Raw genomic sequence first — 17,901 nt, 5'->3', positions numbered from 1 at the left:
CGTTTTAGACAACGATATCACATTTTGTGAAATATGCTGCGACTGTATGTATGCATATAAGTACGTGTACGTAAGTATATGTATATATGGCATGTTTGTCTTTTGTCACGATTCATCCGTCATTCCGTCGATGCTTGAAATTTTTACGTGGCATGAATTTACGAAGCTGATTCACGCGCGCAAACTGTCCCGTGCCGCTTCTGCATGTCGCTGCCTCGTTTGCCCATGTGTATCATTGTGGACAACAGTTTGTTTAGTAACTGAAAGTAATGGCATATATCCAATTCTCCTCTGGGTATCCACGTCAGCTCCAAGCCCTTCGTGCTATTCATTAATGCCGGTGAATCGCAATCCTCCTGGCGGGAATTGGTGCGCGGACTGCGTTTGCTGTCTCCTTTCCCAGACACTTTCCATTTCTCTCTTATCGGCGCGCAAATAGCGGTTCAGCATGCGACGTCTTCCCAAGAAGGTTTAAATCGCTTGACAAGACCCGCTGCGCCAGAATCGCCCGACGGAGCAAAGCAGCGTCAGCTCGGCGCTAGGAATAGCGAGATCAAAGCAAGTAAAAGGTGGACTGACTACACAACAACAGTACGAATCGGATCAACCATTACCAAAACACAGTCGCCATGCGGCTCCTTATGGTGAGCGCCATAGAACCCCTGCTTGCTTACGTGCTACCTAAACCTTCTCGAAAATCACAAATTATATTTCAATAACGTGCATCACTCGTCGATCCTTGTTTATCGTGTGCATCTGGCTATTGGTTATTTCTACTGCTACTGCTAAACGTCCAAAAGTGTCTTATAAGTGCGCCTACCTGCCCGGTCTATTTCTACCATATCGCTACTCTGGATTACTCCGTCATCACAACGCTGAGGTTACGTTTACGGTGCTATGCAGGCGAATCGGTGTGCTATTGACGTGTACTCTACTAGCGGCCACGATATGCCGGTCTTGCTTACGTACTTCGTTGGTCCCATCTCCGGAACGAATAGTTGTCACGCTGAGCTTGACGTTCAAGTGAAACAATCTTGGCTTGGCCAGATTTTGATTTAAGTTGGTGCCTTCGTTCTACTCCACAGCATAAAAGCTTTCTTTAAGAGCCATATGATGTACACTCAAGTACGGAGGTCACGCAGTGTATGACTGTACACTTGATTCCGCCATTAGCGAGGCTATTATAAGGAGCACAGCCTGCCTGAGGGCCTGCTTTCCGTCTTGCTGCGTCCATTGGATCAGTACACTGGGTGCCTCTGAGTTAAGTGCATTTTCTTTAAGTAGCTGGATTTTCACCCTACCAGTTTCGATGGAAATGCATTGCCTGGATTCATGCGTAGTGTTTGGCTTTAATCGAATTTTGCCAAAGCGATGTAGAATATCGACAAGGTACTCTTTGTGGGTGATCCTGTGGGGCCCCCCCCCACGTACGTAATCCCAATTATATGCAATCAGCATTCAAAAGATCGCTCGGGCGGTATGGAACTTGTTTTGAATACAAAACTGACGGCGTCAATTCTACGAGTGCGCGCTTTTACCTTTAACTTATGAAAGTTTTGAATTTTACGTACTGTATTTCCGTTAAGTCTTGCTTCAAATGACAAGTTTGATTTAAGTGCATGCGGTAATTGCTAAACTTTACCTTTGATCTCCTCTCGTCCACTAACTACCCTGTATTCGTTTGGCGTTTGCTAGAGATTGGTTTTCATATTTCAGTAAGAAACCAGTCTTGATCTTCTCAGCCTGAATTGCTGCTTGAATCGTGTTTACTGTACGACAGATATAATTATAACTGCATTAGATAATTTCGTATCATCAAGTATAAACTGTCTGGGTTAGCAAGTGTCCTCGACATAGTTCAGATCAGTTTAGTACGTGTCGAAAACCCAAATTGACGACGAAAAGTCATTTTTCATACGAGTTCGACGATTATCTCGCGTCTGTTAAATCGCCCTAGTAATACAGCACGTCATCTAGGCGACGCAGAGGAAAGCGAAGCTATAGGTTTGAATAAACCAATTTCTGATGCGTTATCTGCGCGATTCTCGTTTTGGCGTTTGGCATCCAAGCGCTATGGCGTAGGCAAGCGTGTCAAATCGGCACTTGCCCCGATTCCGATCGTCTGCCCAGTTCACGACAGAATCTAGTTTTTTTTTTTTTTTTTTTTCTCAAATTTGCAGTAAAGTAGCGAAGTTCGTGTTGTTTCAACAACAGATTTCTTTATCGTTCCTTTATCTATTTACAAAAGCAGGTACTTAAGTATATCATATTACTTAACAAAATTATAGCCAACGCAATTGAATAGGGGGGCAACAAGACAGATCACACCTATCCACCTACCTACTTACTAACGCCTTTGTCATAACATTATTGCGTGATTACGGCAGGATAATCAGCACTTTTTTGTACGGCACTCTCCGACTAAGCCTCTTTGTGAGAACAAGTTGTCGGATTCAATCTGTTGTGATAAACATGAAGAACTAGCTCTATTCGGGTGGGTAGTCGGAGCGCGTCGTACGTGGGTCACCTGCGACAGATCAGTGAGACGATCGGCTATTAACCAATTCCAGTGCTGTTGTGCATCGATAATTGTTGATATTCAACACGTATTTATATATGTTGCCAACATTGAACAAGCGTAGCTAAATGCCCTCTGCGCTTCCGACGGGAACGGACCTATAGAGATACGTTCTCAGAATGATCCAACCAGGTATAGTTTTTTGCACACGTGTCAAAATATTACCACTAATCGTGCCCAACTCAGCTTCAATAGCTTCTACGTTGAGCGACATTCAGTGTTGCGGCATTTATTTATAGTTGCAGCATTGAATCTTAGAAAAATTTTATTTTCTAGGTCAGTAGTAATAATAATTACTAACGGCATTAGAGCATTTTGATTTGGGGCATACGTTGATACTATCAGAAGTACGTTTTTACAAATTATAGTCTTTACTACATTACGCATTAAATAGTTGATGCTTTAGCCTTCTTAAGTGAGCGCACGGCTTCTGAAGTTTGAGAAAAAAAGAGCTTCACTCTCAGAATACGCGTAGATTTAAGTCTTAAATAAACCTTTCAGTAATTTTCTCCAAGATTCTACTCAATTTCAAGTAGTATAAAGGTTTGGCAGAGTTTGAAAGCGCGATAGCAGCACATGTGTAGTTGAGCACGGTTCACGTTCTTAGTAACGAAACAAAAGTTAATTCCGTAACTTAAAGGTCCACAATGCACCTAATCGAAGGTTCGTACAATTCCAAATTTAGAAACAAATCATTAGCGTATTGTGACTGGTATCTCATTGACTCGATTACGACCTACGCACGATTTTCTCTGACGCTAAATTGTACAGTCAACAATGGAATGCATCTATATATTGAAATCATAGTTAAGCTCAGATACAGTCGTTCAAAAACGCACCTCGTAATTCTATGAAAGAAATATCTGTGATCTTTTCCAAATTTCAATTACTATATATGTAGCTAGAGTAATAAGTAATTTTCATAACAGCGCTAAATGAGTGGCAAGCTGTCTAAATTCAATGGCCAACAATGTTCTAGCGCTTCTAGGTATCTTCTTCGTTCGTTCCTTCCTTCCTTCTCCTGTATTCTCGTTGATCCAGTGCAGGGTCAGGGAGGGCGGAGACAGTGTAGTACCAATAAAACAGATCATTTGTCAATAAGTAAAGTGGCCTTATTAAGCGTTGAGCATTTTTTTTCTCACACTCAGAGTCGTTAACGCGTATCAGCTGCTTGAAAGCATTGTCAAGATTTAACTTTTATTGCGACTACCTCAAAGTTAAATTGGTTGTATTTTCTAGCCATTGACTTTCCGTTACTTTTGACAACGGCATATTCACCTTGATCTTTATACGTATTTTTATAGGACATTTTGCAGCTTTCGTAACAAGGCGAGCATTACGTATCATAGTCAAGCGTCGCTGCGTCAACTTACTGCTGTTCCATGTTCCTCATTGTAAGAGTTAGTTGTTTTTGATAATCTTTAGAACAATTGATGGAAGTGCTCGATCATCTCTACGAGAAAGCACACTGGTGTACTTGTCATCATATGGCTGTTCTTTTTTAGGCCGCTAGCTTATTCCAGATCTTGCAATTGTGAACGTTATCAGCGTATCTATCTTCTGCTCTATCGGTTACTGCTGATTGAGGTCTGTATGGGTACGTGTGTTTGTCCATGTCAATACCTGTTGGTATTCGCCGCTGGGTCTCTATGACCGTCTTGCTGCTCAAGCCAAGCTGTCGTGCTATCAGGAAAACATCGTTGTTCGCAGGTTTGCCTGTTACCTGATTGTGTCCTGTTACTGCTCCTGCTGTCGTGCGAACAGTCGCGGCTTCTTGGTTAAAGTGGTCTTCGTCGACGGTGGCGGAGCCCGATTCCTTTTGGATGGACATCACGGCTGATGATAATGTTCATGAAGATGCAGATGTTGACGATTCCGATGCGGCTGCTGTTCAAGCTTCGGCTGTTGCGTCTGCTGTCTGCACTTCCTGCTACAGATCCGCTGGTGTTACTGCTGCCGCTACTGGCGATTTCTTTAACCGCGACCACGCGGATGCGGCACCCACTGCAGCGCAATGACATGAGGGGGCTCGCCGGCTCTGGTCTTTGTCATAGGATAGACGGAGTCAGTCATTTCCACTGGCCGGGCAAAAAGTTGAGTTGAAGAGTCTACGAAATTCTTTCGAGAACTGTCGAGACGGCGTTAACGACGACGGTGACCGTAAAAATTCATGCATATTAATCAACTGAGTTAAAAACGCATGACCCGTCATTGACTTTACTTAGAATACAGCTGACTTGAAAGGAAAAAAATGAGGTTACTTTCTTCTGTTGACATACGCGTGTGCGACCAGACGTCACGTTGCGTCAAAGTGTTGTTGCTTACCGTCTGTGTCTTCTTCTTTGGATAGCACGTACTGGACTATTTAGGATATAGCATTGTTTGGACGCTTTTGTGCAAATGGCAAAATATACGTGGTGGCTGTTTTCGGCTTCTTTTTTGTTCGGTGTTTAGTCGCTCGTTCCTTTCTTTGCAACTGTTACCCTTAACTTCGTCAAACATTTTCAGCTACTGACGTAGTATATAGCATTAGCCATAACAATTGGTCAGGGAGACAGCTCATCGAATGCGAGCACCCACGTGATGTCAATTGTTTCTGCTGCTGTTATTAGAAATTCTTCTTCTTGAACATCTATAGTAGTCCTTGTCATGTTCACCATCTCCCGTGAAGCAAGCATTTATTTGACCGATGGGGGTGTCTTCGTGCGTCTCGTTCGCGTTACGACAGCGCTGTCGTCCCTATCGCTAACGCCGTTCTTGCTTCTGCATAGGTTACTGTTGCTGCTACTTCTGCACTTCTGTTACACTTCGTTCGCACGACCGTTGGTGAACCAAAGAAGTAGTGTAGTTGCCCCGCCACTTTCGCGTTACACTGCTGGCTATAATAGTAACATAATTATGGTACTATATAGACCAGATGTGCTGTGGGGCATTGAACAGATGACGCGAATAGCGCGGGCGGGCATCATTGAATTCATTTGTTTCACTTGTCCAAACTAACCTATCGCGCCAGCGGGAGCAGCGGGAAAGGCAGTAATAAAATCACTGTACCCGTTTTAGCGTATACGCTTGCAGCATCAAGTTCGTAAGTGTTCGCAAGCGCAACGGTGTTGAGAAACGTGAAAAGCAGTGCTCTCCCGTCCCGCTCCATTCATCTACCCAGTCACCCCAGCTTTTTGTACTGTTACACGCGATCGAACCGAAGAGGTCTATAGCTTTACAGGTCTGAGCTTGTCCCTCGTCCATCATACGTCTGTCAACCTTTTTCCCCACAGGCATGATAGTAGCGGCGGCATCGACAGTGGCATCGAAATAAAGACCATCGTCTTTATGTTCTTTGTGTCTCTGCGTGCTGCAGATGCCACTATTGTTGTTGCTGCTGCTGCCGTGGCTGTAGCTGTTGTTTCTGCTACACATACACACGAAATCCGCTTGCTTCCTCCCTAATGTCGGGCAAAGGGAGCTTTAGGCCTTTAGTTTATGACGGCCATGGCAGTCGCGATCGTGACGATCCGGCTACCCCGTTCGATGTTCGCGGTTCACCACTTTCTATCTCAACAAAAACGACGACATCAACGATGGTGATGATAATCGCTGCTGCTGGTACACGATTAGTTGCTCCCTGTAATATTGCTACTGGTGCTTTTTCCGCTGCCGTCGCCTAACCCACGCTTCGTCTTTGTAGCTTGGTCCCACGTTTTGCTTGACGGCACACTTATTCCTCGATGGGGTTTCAGAACAGCAACTTTTTTCATGGCGTCTGTGATCATCGTGGCACCCTGGGGGGCAAGCAGGCGTGCACCGCGCCGCCTCATCACGCAACGCCGCCATCATCTTGAGTATCTTGACCGACCGCCCCACTGTCTCCTTCCTTCAAACGGCTCCGCTCCCAGCGGAATCGATTCTTCGTTGATTTCGGTGGCTGGCCCGATAATGAGCAGCAGCAAAGAGCCAAGGTTTCAATCGGCAGACGAGCTACTGGAGCGGCCGTAATGGTCGGGATGTTACACTATAACCACTGTCGTTCTCGCAGCTTCCGTTTCCATTTCCGTCGAAATGACATTGGATTTCGTTTCCCAGCTGGTGAAGTCGGTGGCATCATCGGTGTTGTCGGTCATGCGTTTCGTGCTGCTGTTAGTGGCTGGCGTTATTGTTGATGTCCATTATTAGGCATTTCTAGCACGCTGAATGTTCTCAGTGAACCAACAAAGATATAGGGGTGATCTGCATGATTCGTACGAATCCCGGATAGATAGATTTGCTGTTCTGGCTTTCGGATAGCAACAGCGACAAAAGCGGTACAGCGTGCACCAAAGCTATCAGCAGCAAGACGAAGGGGAAGCGGCAGTGTGTATATATAGGAGTAAAGGAAAGGTGCGACGAAAGGAAAGGCACGTTCTTGATTGCTCCAGCATCGACATTTGTTCAACGGCCGTTGCTGGTGATATGGGTCAGAACCGATGGGACAAAATGTTAGATGTTCTGTCGTGTATATAAATGTATGATATGACCATGATGATGGCATGGAATCAAGAACGATGTCCGCGCCAGAGGAGCGGTACAGACAAACAGAATATATATATATATATATATATATATATATATATATACATATATAGATTAGCCACGTTGCCGATTCCCTTTAAGTACAGACGGACTGACAGACGAACAGACGCAGCCATATGCCTATATAATACATGAACAGGCCAACATAAACGGAAACCCGAACATGAGACAGTGCAAGCAAGACTGCTACTGGACGATTTGGGCGAGCGAGTGGTTAGCGGTCGGAAAATTACGGCGACTCCATCGCTGCTGTCGTAGCTGATCGACAAGCTTCTCTTCGGGCGCGGCCTATTGCTCTTATCAATCTGTCTTCAAGGAGATTTGACCAGTTCGGACTTGTTGGTCGCTTGGTGCGTTTCTGTGGATCCGACGGCGCGACACAGTTTGAAAAAGCAGCGGAAGCAGGGTGTTGCCCCTAACGACAACGCCACCTACGGCTGACAACGTGCACGGCAGCGGACATGGTCCATTGCCGGGTTCGTTGCCACGCGGAGCCACAGCAGTAGGGAGGGGACGGGAGCAGGAAGCGCGCAGAAAGGGACGGAGACGGAAGGCTAACGGTCATGCTGCGACCGCCGCAAGCGCACACACGTGCTTAATTGGGTTGCTTGCTTGGCTGGATGATGAAACAGCACCCGTTAAAATGGCAAGTGACCGCCGCGAGTGACGTACAGAGGGGATTGACAGAATTGATGGCCGACCGTGCGGCATCGCGGTACAGGGTCAAATACCTTTTCTAGGTGGTAGGTATGGCACCACAACTCGATTGCTTACAATAGTGGCTGGCTCCGTTTACGTCCATTGTACGCAACCGTTTCGTCTTGTCGTCGAGTACCTGCCGCGGCTGCATTTTTCGTTCGCTTTACGCTGCTTCGCTCGTTGCTCGGCAGCATTAGCTGGCCGATTGACTGAATAGCAACTGACTTGGTGGTTTATTCGTTACGGTGCAGTGCGCAGTTCGATCTACTATTGCCGCTGACGCTATGTAGGTCGTCTTCTAATTGGAGCGCCGATTCAAGTAAAATACCCGGACAGGAGTCGGAAAGCCGAAGTCCATCCGTCGTTTGACTATCCGGCTTACTGGCTTCCCGCTTATGCTTTGGATTTCCCCCAGTTTTGACTTGTTGCCCGTTACGACTTTCGCGTTGGTTTTTCCGCTTACCTTACGGCGAAATTACATCGTATCCCATCGTATGTATGTTAGTATCGATGCCGCTGCTATGTACTGGGGAATGAATTCGGTGTACTGCAAAAAGCAGATTTGTATGGCGCTATTCTTGTAGTAAGATCGATTGAGAGGCGCAGGAATAAAGTGAAGGTCGTCCGATGGTGGTTCGTTGTTGCCTCAAGCTTGGCCTGAGTGGGCAGTCTCGGCAGAACCAGGGCCTGTCTGTCTATGGACTAGCCAGTTTACTACTGTTGTTTCAGCTGCAGCTACTAGCATTATCTCGGCTACTGCCGTTACCATGATTATCACAACTGCTACTAGTACTGCGGCCACCATCAACTGAGCCGTGTGCATGCTGCTACCACACTCGTTGTTTCTGCGCCTCGACATGATGCGACGACGAGCCTGACCTGTTGTGAGTTATCGGTCGGATTCATCGTTGCTACGACAGTTCGATGATATGGCTCCGCTGACGTGTCACAATTCAGTAGGCGTTCTAGTCGTCTCAAGCTGGCTGCGCTGACTTTTTGGTGTCAAGCTGTCTACCAGCACGTCGCGTACAAATGTGACTGCTTTGACCGTTCAGGTATTCGTCAATGGCCTGATGCATGATTGTGCCCCAAAGATGCAGCGTCGTCCAGAGTCTTCTTCTATTCTGGGGCCAAAAGAGAAGACATCCCAGTTGAGATAGGATACTCGTTCAAATCGCACGTTCGATATCAAAAGCAGTCGCATTTTTCGATGCATATATGAGTTGAGAGGCGATACAGGTTTACTTTACGCTTTTGCTCTCCTGGTGCTAGAGGAGAGTATAGTTCATCTAATCCAATAATGGTAGCCAAATAATAATATTACACTGGTCGCTTTTCGTTTGCTTGCAAGGCAGAGACCTGTGGACTAACACAAAAATGTCGAGACGAGGAAAGCGCAAATCTAATTTCTGAGAATAATCAATTTTTCCTCTACCTGCCAAAAAGATCTTTTGTTACTCTAGTTCGTAAATGTAGGCCAGTCTGTCGTCTGCGCCGTCTTACGCTACTAGCAAGCCCTCGTCTCAATATGCACAGTGCGTACGATTATAGTCCCCAACTGGCGCAAACACAGTGGTTGTCAGACATTGATTCTACCTCATCTATGACCTACCACAGTCGAATTTCACACCAGAGAAAACCGCCGAGTGCCAACTGGCAGGCCAAAGGCCAATTCTTATGTCACCGGTTTATTAAGCGAAAACTTGCGCCCGAGAAATGTACCGATGCAATCGCTGCCTGTTTAAGGATCAGGAGTTGTCCCTTGTTTGAAGCTTAACTGCCATTGCCCTACCAGCTAACTAAAGCAGCCTAAATAAGAACTGTTTGCGACACGTGATGACAAAGGAAGTTCGTTTCTTCATTTAGTATTGACATCTGGCGATAAAGTGGATTTTCTCCAGTTCAGATAATTTTAAAAATGAGTGACAAACTGTTGCGAGAAAAGTAAAATCAGATAGAAAGCTAACAGTTCTGGGGGCACTTTGTAGGAGGCGAAAGGAGGAACAGGTAAAAATGAACTTGAATAACGTACAATGACGGATGCATTAGTTTAGTCCCATAAGTAAGAGTCAGATCTAGAGGTATAACATTCCGAGAAGAGTATTATTGTTTTCAATTGTAATCCCAAGAGTTTATATTCAAATTAAGTTGGTCGCTCCAGTGTTCCGTTATCTATTGTACCAATCAACATTTCCTGCATGATATCCGTCGAGCGAACACAGCCTTATTTATTTTGTTTGTTTCTCGATTGCAGGTCATTTCGACAGCTGTGCTGCTGCACCACGGTCGGGCGCAGAACTTCTACCTGAGCGAGAGTGGCCCACCAGGGTATCCTGGTCCTGGGAATGCCCCTTACAACTCACACTTCGGCGGACCTGCGCCGACAACCAAACCGTCCCGGCCATCTTTTTTCCGAAATCCGCTTGCCGCCGCTAGCAATTTGCACAAGACTGTGATTGCTGGTATACGTGCACCTGCCTTCCTTAGCAACCTGTTGCCCTCAGCCAGTGCGCCACGTCCTAGCATTTTCTCGTTTGCTAAGCCTCCGCGTGGATTTTCTGGCGCTAATTCTCACCCTGGACCTTCGGCGCCCGTACCTTCGTTCGCGTCCTCTTACGCACCAGATGCCGCTGCGAACAGTAACTTCAATAGCTTTTTCGGCCGACCTGGAAGTTCATCGCCGGGTGGATCCCCAGGATCTTCATCATTCTTCGCCCCTTCGAGCCCCGGACCCTCGCCTTCACCGTACGCTGGCCTACCTTCTAATGTTATTTCGGCTTTGCAGAACAGTCAGTTTGACCCGTCTACGTTAGCAGGCGACCAACAGGAGGCTGCCACCAATGTCCACGAGATCAGCGGCTCACCTTACGATCGTTCCCCTCCCCGAATTCGGCCGGGTTTTAGTTCAGCAACAGATGATTCCGACATCTCAGCCAGCGCTGTTGTACCATCTTTGGCTGGGACAGGTTCCGGAACGTTCGATCCTTCATCCTATGCACCCCAAGGTGTCTCCGGTTTAAGCAGTCTCCAGGGCTCGTCTGGAGCTGCCGCTGCGGTTGCGCAGACCCTCCTGTCTCAACAGGCCTCCGTCGGCTCATCGGCTGCCCCGTCGAGCATTGCTGGCTACGATATTGGAGTTCCAGTTCAACTAGGTTTCCAAAGTCACACCGCTGACCAGACCTCATCTGCAGGTCAACAGGTCAGCAGCATTGGCCCAGCATACCAAATCGACACCTCATCCCTTCAATACCCGTCGTCCTACCAGCAGCCGGTAAGTCAAGGCCAGACAGGCCAAAACGCCTACTCAGGGCTAGCAACCGGATACGGTGCAGTTGACACCACCAAACAGCAAAGTAGCTATGGTCAGGGTCAATCGTTCGTCGTTGGATCGTCCCTTTCTTACGACGGTAAAAGCGGCCCCACTTCTTATGCTAACTCGGCCAAGCCAGCTGACTATAGCGCTCAAGGTGGCTACACTGGTTATTCTACTAGCGGACAAGCCGGTAGCAACGAAGCCTTGGTTCAAGCGCTAAAGGCATACGCTAATGGCAACGTTAAGTACGTCCCTGGTAAACCAGCCGTACCTATTAATCATCAACTACAGCAATCTGCTGGCCATTCAGCTTCGACAAGCTATTCGACCTCTTCGTCGAGCTCGTCTAGCTTATATGCTCCACCAATCTCGGCGAAGAGTAGTAAGTACCCTTCGTCTTCTAGCTCGACTTCGTATTCACCGCCTGTTAAATCAGCGGTATCATATTCAAATCCTGTGAAGTCGAACTCAATTCGTTACTCGTCCAACAGCGGCGGCCTCTCGTATGCTGAGAGTGCTCCTCAGGCGAAATACCCTCAAAAATCTCATTTCGAGTCTACAAGAACAGTTGGATCGTCACTGAAGTTTGGTGACAATTCATCAGCTGTTTCATCTTCATCATCGGCATCGTCTTCTTCAGCAGCGGCAGCGGCTGCCAAAAAGAAGTCGAGCTAGACAGCGACTCAGCTTGTCTAGACAGATTCTAAGTTTCTACCCTCGAGAATTTTTATGTTTAATTAACCTAACTACAGTTACATTCAATACATCTGATCTACCATTAAGGTTTCTTTACCAAACAAACTGCTACTCTAGCAAAGCGTTACTTGCATTCAATTGACATCTTTACGATTTCCTAGAAAGTTTTAGTTTTGGAAAGAGAACACTTACTTGGCGGCTATGCTCATTCTTTGTTTGCTTCCGTTTTCGCATTCAAGTAACTAATTTAACTTTTGCTAATAGTTCTCGTTTAAGTTTCCTTGCTATGCTATGCTATGCTATGCCTCTGCTCTATTTTCTTTTTCAAAGAATTCCTGAGAATTCATCTGGATGTTTAAACTTCTGCTGGCTTCTCTACAATCACATCTACATAATTGGAGTTTCATATCCAGTTTTCATTCATTCGCTACGCCAAGCTTCTTAGATGCTCCTATTCGTGGTTCAGTTATCCCAACAACAAGCTCACATTAAAACATGTGCTTCATGTATTTCAACGGTAGTCGTAATACGAAAACAAACTAGTTTTATTCTTTACTATACGCGCGTTCTCATGATTTATTTCTATCCCTTAAGTGAATTGCAGTCGTGAGCCATCGTGAATCTGCCTTTTCTTTCGATTTGTTATATGAACTCGTTTTTGAAATCCCTATATAATAGGCAAACCCTCTTTGACCTTCATACTATTTAATCTTCCACTTCTCTCCTTTTAGCTAGACGGCTTTATCACGTGCGGCCGCCAAACGTGCCGTGCCTAACGCTGGCGTTCGCCTAAGCGATTTTTCTCTTGAGTGTACAGTTGTTGCCGATAGTCTCGTGTGATGACAGCGCCGTCCGCCGCTCCCCGTTGAATTTTTTTCTTGCGACACCATTTTTGCCATCGCCAAGCACAAACGACAAGCTGTTTTCGTGGTCATTCGCGGTGTTTCGTCGTTTTAACGTTACATCGCCTTGCTTCCTTCCCTTTCTCTGTTTTTCGTTACTTTAATTAAATGGCGTCCAGACGCTTTAGGTGCATCGCCTGTAAGGGACGGTGTCTCGCCCATTGCTTCAAACGGCTGCCTCATATTTACCTTGATATCGTCAAGCACTGCTCTATTTTTTCGTTTTAGACTTTATCGTCCTTCACCACTGTATAGAGCTCGAGCTCTCCTAAACCTTGTTCCATTCAGCGATCATACAGCGACTACTATAACTTACCTGAGTGTACCCTTCTCGCCAACTCCCCTATCCCTTGGTTTCTATTCCCTGACCGGTCTGTCTTTTCTAGCCCAATTATTGCCTTACAGTCGACGCTGAATGTGTGGCGCCGCTCGGCGGTCGGCCAGTTCAAATTCGTCGTCTTCCTTCTCCTGAATCTAACCAACCGCTATTCTCTCACGTTCACGTCTGGCGAATTCAGGCAATCTCGGATTGCTCTGGTCGCTGACCATTGCCAGCGGACGAGAACCCGCTCAACCGATGGCGGCCGGTATCGGGCTGTCCGCTCTAGCTATATGTATTGTAAATAATTTATTATTACCTCGAAAATGATAATCATAAAGCACGTGAAAGCAAAAGCAATGCGGACAAACAGGTGAACGATGATGGTTCGGTTGTACGTGGAAACACCGATCGATATGTAATGGTATCATCGCGCTCGACAAACAGTAATTAGAGTGATAATAATGGTAAGAGGAAAAGAATTATGACAGCGCTGACAATCAGAATCCTACTACTGATGTTCTAGCAGATATTGATAAGGACAAGTTGGATGAGAAAAAAAAAAACCAAGACGAAGCAAAATGACGAACAGAAACAGAAGAGATAATATTGTTGTTCATTACGAAATGGGTCGATGGAGAGGATCTTCATCCCACGGTGATCTTCGTCGAATTATCATGTGGATGTGTTAATTAATAATAATAATTATGGTTGTGAATAGTACCAGTATGTCATGTGGTCACGTAGTTATTTAATTTTCACCGGCGTTCCACGCGGGCGGTCGGACGCGGGTCGCGACATCGTCCGAATAAAGTCGCTCGTCTATCTGATGAAGCTGACCACGCATAGGCGCTCTCAAGCGTCCGATCCTATAGCCGACTGTCTAGCCTCAGTGGAACGCCTTGCTCATCCTTTTGATATTTATCTTTTTTGTATTAATATTGAGAATAATAATAATAATAATAATAAAAGGTGCCGCTACCATTGATGAAAGTTCTTTTCTCACAGGAGGTGGACGAGTTCATTATATTTCAGTTAATTTAGAAAAACAAAGAAGCGAACTACAAAAACATTTTATTTATGTACATATATTTCCTTTTCCCTACCTCTGCCTCTTACGTCGTCCTTATGATTCGATAATTATGTCAAGTAGATCAATAAAATGATCGAGTGAACGTACATGCATGATAGCGTTATAAATGTGTCTCATATACATGAAATTGGTATTCTACTCTGCTTTGGCAAAAAAAAAAAAAAAAACTAAAGGCCGTAATTATTGTTTCGAAACGACTGGATTTGAAAGGCCTTTCTGCATTGATTTTACCCTAAGTTTCCGCTTTGTCGTCGTGGGGGCGAACCGCACACATTTTATTTATTTATTTATTTATTATATATGATGTATGAGCAAACAATATTACTACTCCTCTTGTCAAAAAGGGTCAAGATTTGAGAATGCGTCAGCAGAGCAGATCAGGCAAAGGTACAAACTGAGTGCAATCCTGTACTATTCCGAAGGAAATTGGCTTACCTCATAATCTACTTGCGTTTTCACAACGATCAGAGGCTACGTTGAAACGAATTGTACACTGACGCCAAATGGAACATAATCCTACTGAAAAAAAGAAAAAGATAGCCGAACGATAACTTTTGCAAGATACTTTTGATACTAAGTTAAGCTATCCGACAGTACTTAATATTGTAGTTCTGAAATACATTCTTTATATAGCGATTTGCACCGTAGCATAGAGCCCAATATTAGATAGCGGTAAACAACGACGACGACAACAATTGGTGTAACAGATATATACGTTCGTACAAGGATTCTTACATAAATTAGAGGTGAGCCATTCATGCATATAAAACAGGGCCAGAATAGGGCGTACAACTGCTCGACTCGCGCCCGTCTATTGCATTTTGCTTCGTTACCCGATCTCGTAGATTTCTTATGCCGAATTGACCTCGTTTGTTGTTATAAGCCTTGTACTTATCTGTCGACGACTCCTTGAGCTCGAACTCGAACCGAACAACGGGAGCAGCTCAAGGAATATGGTTGAAAAACAGCTCCTTGTTAGTAGTTGGCGTCGTTTCTATCAGATATAGAGAAAAGATTACTACTCATTAGAGGTGGAAAAAAAGCCTCATCAAGTGATGGATAAGAGACTTAATGTTAGACACACACACACACACACACACACACACACACACACACATTGACGTAAAATCGATTCATACACGCTTACGCTTAAACGCATAATTTATTCAGAAAGTCTAGTCGGGTACCATAAACCTATTGCCCTTTATAACAGTCTAAAAACTCTTAGCGCTTTTTGAGATCGACGCTAAACGTTCTAATAAAAATATAAAAATAACAGCCACTTATCTCTTGAATGTGGTTTGCCATTAGTTGGGTATATTAAAAAATATGGAGCTTGTACGATCCTTTTCACATCCTTAAGGCGTTAACGGTGTGATGATACGAAAACGAGAGTCGCGCTTCTGTTTGTCAGTTAAAGCATTGAAAATGAAACCGTTTATTGATTTCATTAGATTTAATGTAAAAATATGTTGAAGATTATCAGGATAACAGATCTCACAGAAAGAATATTATTAGAAATCACCAAACAAGAGACGATTTTTTGACATTATAGATGTATCAAAGGGGCGACGCCGAAAACTAGAGAATTTAAAGGATTCTAGCTGAGCGTTTCTCACAATGATATAGGATAACAACTGCTTCCGGTGTACGTGCGACAGAGTTGTCGATCGCTTTCCGACCAATTAATAACCAAACGCAAAAATATAGATATGGCAGGTGCAGTCTTACATCACCAGACAGAATAGCCATTACTTTATTCAGAACTTTCATCGACTACCTTAAATTAATGGTTAAATTGAACAAAGGACTTCGTCCTATAGGGACAATCTGCCGACGTAACACATACGCGCGAGGGAATATCTTCGAAAAAAAAAGTCTTTCCGATAATAGAGCGTTTAAAGGATTATTTTTAGTGGCTTTCTTAGTACGGTACAACCGCAGTAGCTCTGGCTTGGCGTGATTGAGGGGGGGATTATACTTCTGTATCACGACAAAATTTCTCACGGCGTTCAAGATTTCTAAACGTGCCTGCTACGTGGGGTCGCAGGGATGTGAGCACTGGGGTCGGAAGAACTTAGAAAAACTTCTATATACCAGTTAACAGATACCGCCTGCATGCTAAACACAGCTCTCTACGATATTTGAATCGAACAAGATTCATGTTGTGTTTTTATAATTGTAAAACTCACGGATTTACGGTTGTATACACTTGAAAAAAGACGATGTATGTAAGTAGACAAATATATGTAATCAAATTCACCTTTATTGTACCAAAGGAGACAGCTTATTAAAACAACAATGCTAAATACTCCCAATGTGCAGTTACGGAACAAATGACATTATTTTGAGTTATGAAGACATGTCGCTCAGCTTCAGCCATCTCTAAGGCAGTTGTCATCGTTTCAGTGCGGAGAGTGCTGTCATATATGATGTTTCTGGATTATTGTAACCTATTAGGTAACTGATAAAAATAGGCTTGTTCTATTTATCTATAAGAACAAACAGATTCTACATTTGTTCGGTACATCAATATGGTACTTCATATCGGGGCGCCGAACTTCATAAGAATATAGAACCTGGGAACAACGAGACTTCAATTTAAATTGTGATTTGTTTACTACAAAATAATATCAGTGGTAATTGACACTAATCTAATTATATGGTTAATGTGACGATGAAAATCAGGCTTCGGCTTAACTGCAACTTTATCCTGGATCCTGGAATCAACTGGATCCTTCATCGAGCTCACTAGAGAAATTTGAAATACTACAATAATTTGAAATGTATTTGTTCGACCATTTGGGAGAGCATATAGCCGTACGCCTCTGAACAGGAGACGCTCATATCATTAGTGCAAAGCCACGCAGACACAACATCGATTGTTCGTTAAGGTAAAAGGCACTTACCAGTAGAGGCATTGGATAGCTTTAAATCATAGAGTTAGTCCCTAGGCCTGATTCGAAGAGGACGCTCTGTATATAGAATGATAACGCTAAAAGGAAGAAGCCCAAAAGAATCCACCCCGGAAGACCATCAATTTTATTATAAAAAGTTCAGTTTGTCAGATAGCGTCCTCTATAGTTTACAAAGCAAAAACCTAATAACCTAACCCAGTTTGTGATTTAATGTGCTTCACAATTAATAACCTAGGCCAGTTGGAAAGTCAACGCGGAGCGCATTCTGGTGCTTGCTGATCAATCTTTGATCATTGAAACATGCTGTACTGTCATACCTTTCATGCCTTTTTGTAAACTCATGTTTGTCGCGATCAAGATGCTGTCTCGATAAGAAGTAAGTTAAAATATGGTCGGTCAACTAGGATTTTTTTCTTCAACTAAGTAGGCTCTCGAATTAGTGGGCGGTAATTATCCACTGTAGACCTCATACCCTTTTTACAGTACGGTGTGAAGCATTACTTCCAACTTCAGAATTAAAGATTCACACTTTGGATCAAAAACTGATCAGATTTAGGTTCTGAAACGTATATTCTCTCTCTATAACGCTCAATTCTTTCATAGAATAGGAATAATGATAAATTTTCATAATAATATTACGCTTTATTCCTAAATCAAGGGTGTAGAATATACCACAAATCAGTAGAGAGCCTTATCATTCGCTAATTAGCGAGAATATTGTTGGTCTCTACATGGCTTATCTCTTGCTCAATTGTTTCACCACTATAGGCATTGGTTTGAACCACGTCAAAGGAGCGCTCTGCTCTGTCTATATATA

The 17,901-nt window shown here is 44.2% G+C and overlaps 1 protein-coding gene and 1 long non-coding RNA gene across 2 annotated transcripts; one reads left to right on the top strand and one right to left on the bottom strand.

The window, feature by feature from the left end:
* The first annotated feature begins 511 nt into the window (after window positions 1-511).
* LOC111273031 (uncharacterized) lies at window positions 512-14,252 on the top strand. The gene is made up of 2 exons (XM_022854728.2): window positions 512-644; window positions 10,098-14,252. Exons 1-2 carry the CDS (start codon window positions 630-632, stop codon window positions 11,829-11,831), a joined length of 1,749 nt encoding a protein of 582 aa, XP_022710463.1. The 5' UTR covers window positions 512-629; the 3' UTR covers window positions 11,832-14,252.
* On the bottom strand, window positions 13,821-15,779 carry LOC111273032 (uncharacterized). The gene is made up of 2 exons (XR_002687837.2): window positions 14,902-15,779; window positions 13,821-14,685 (listed from the first exon to the last, which is right to left on the bottom strand). It is a non-coding gene; the product is annotated as an uncharacterized LOC111273032 (long non-coding RNA).
* Between the last annotated feature and the right edge of the window lie 2,122 nt (window positions 15,780-17,901).

The sequence above is a fragment of the Varroa jacobsoni genome, unplaced genomic scaffold (genome assembly GCF_002532875.2).
Source record: "Varroa jacobsoni isolate VJ856 unplaced genomic scaffold, vjacob_1.0 contig04337, whole genome shotgun sequence".
NCBI classification, from domain to species: domain Eukaryota; kingdom Metazoa; phylum Arthropoda; class Arachnida; order Mesostigmata; family Varroidae; genus Varroa; species Varroa jacobsoni.
The sequence above is the reverse complement of the archived record's forward strand: the minus strand, read 5'-3'. Positions and strand labels throughout refer to the sequence as shown.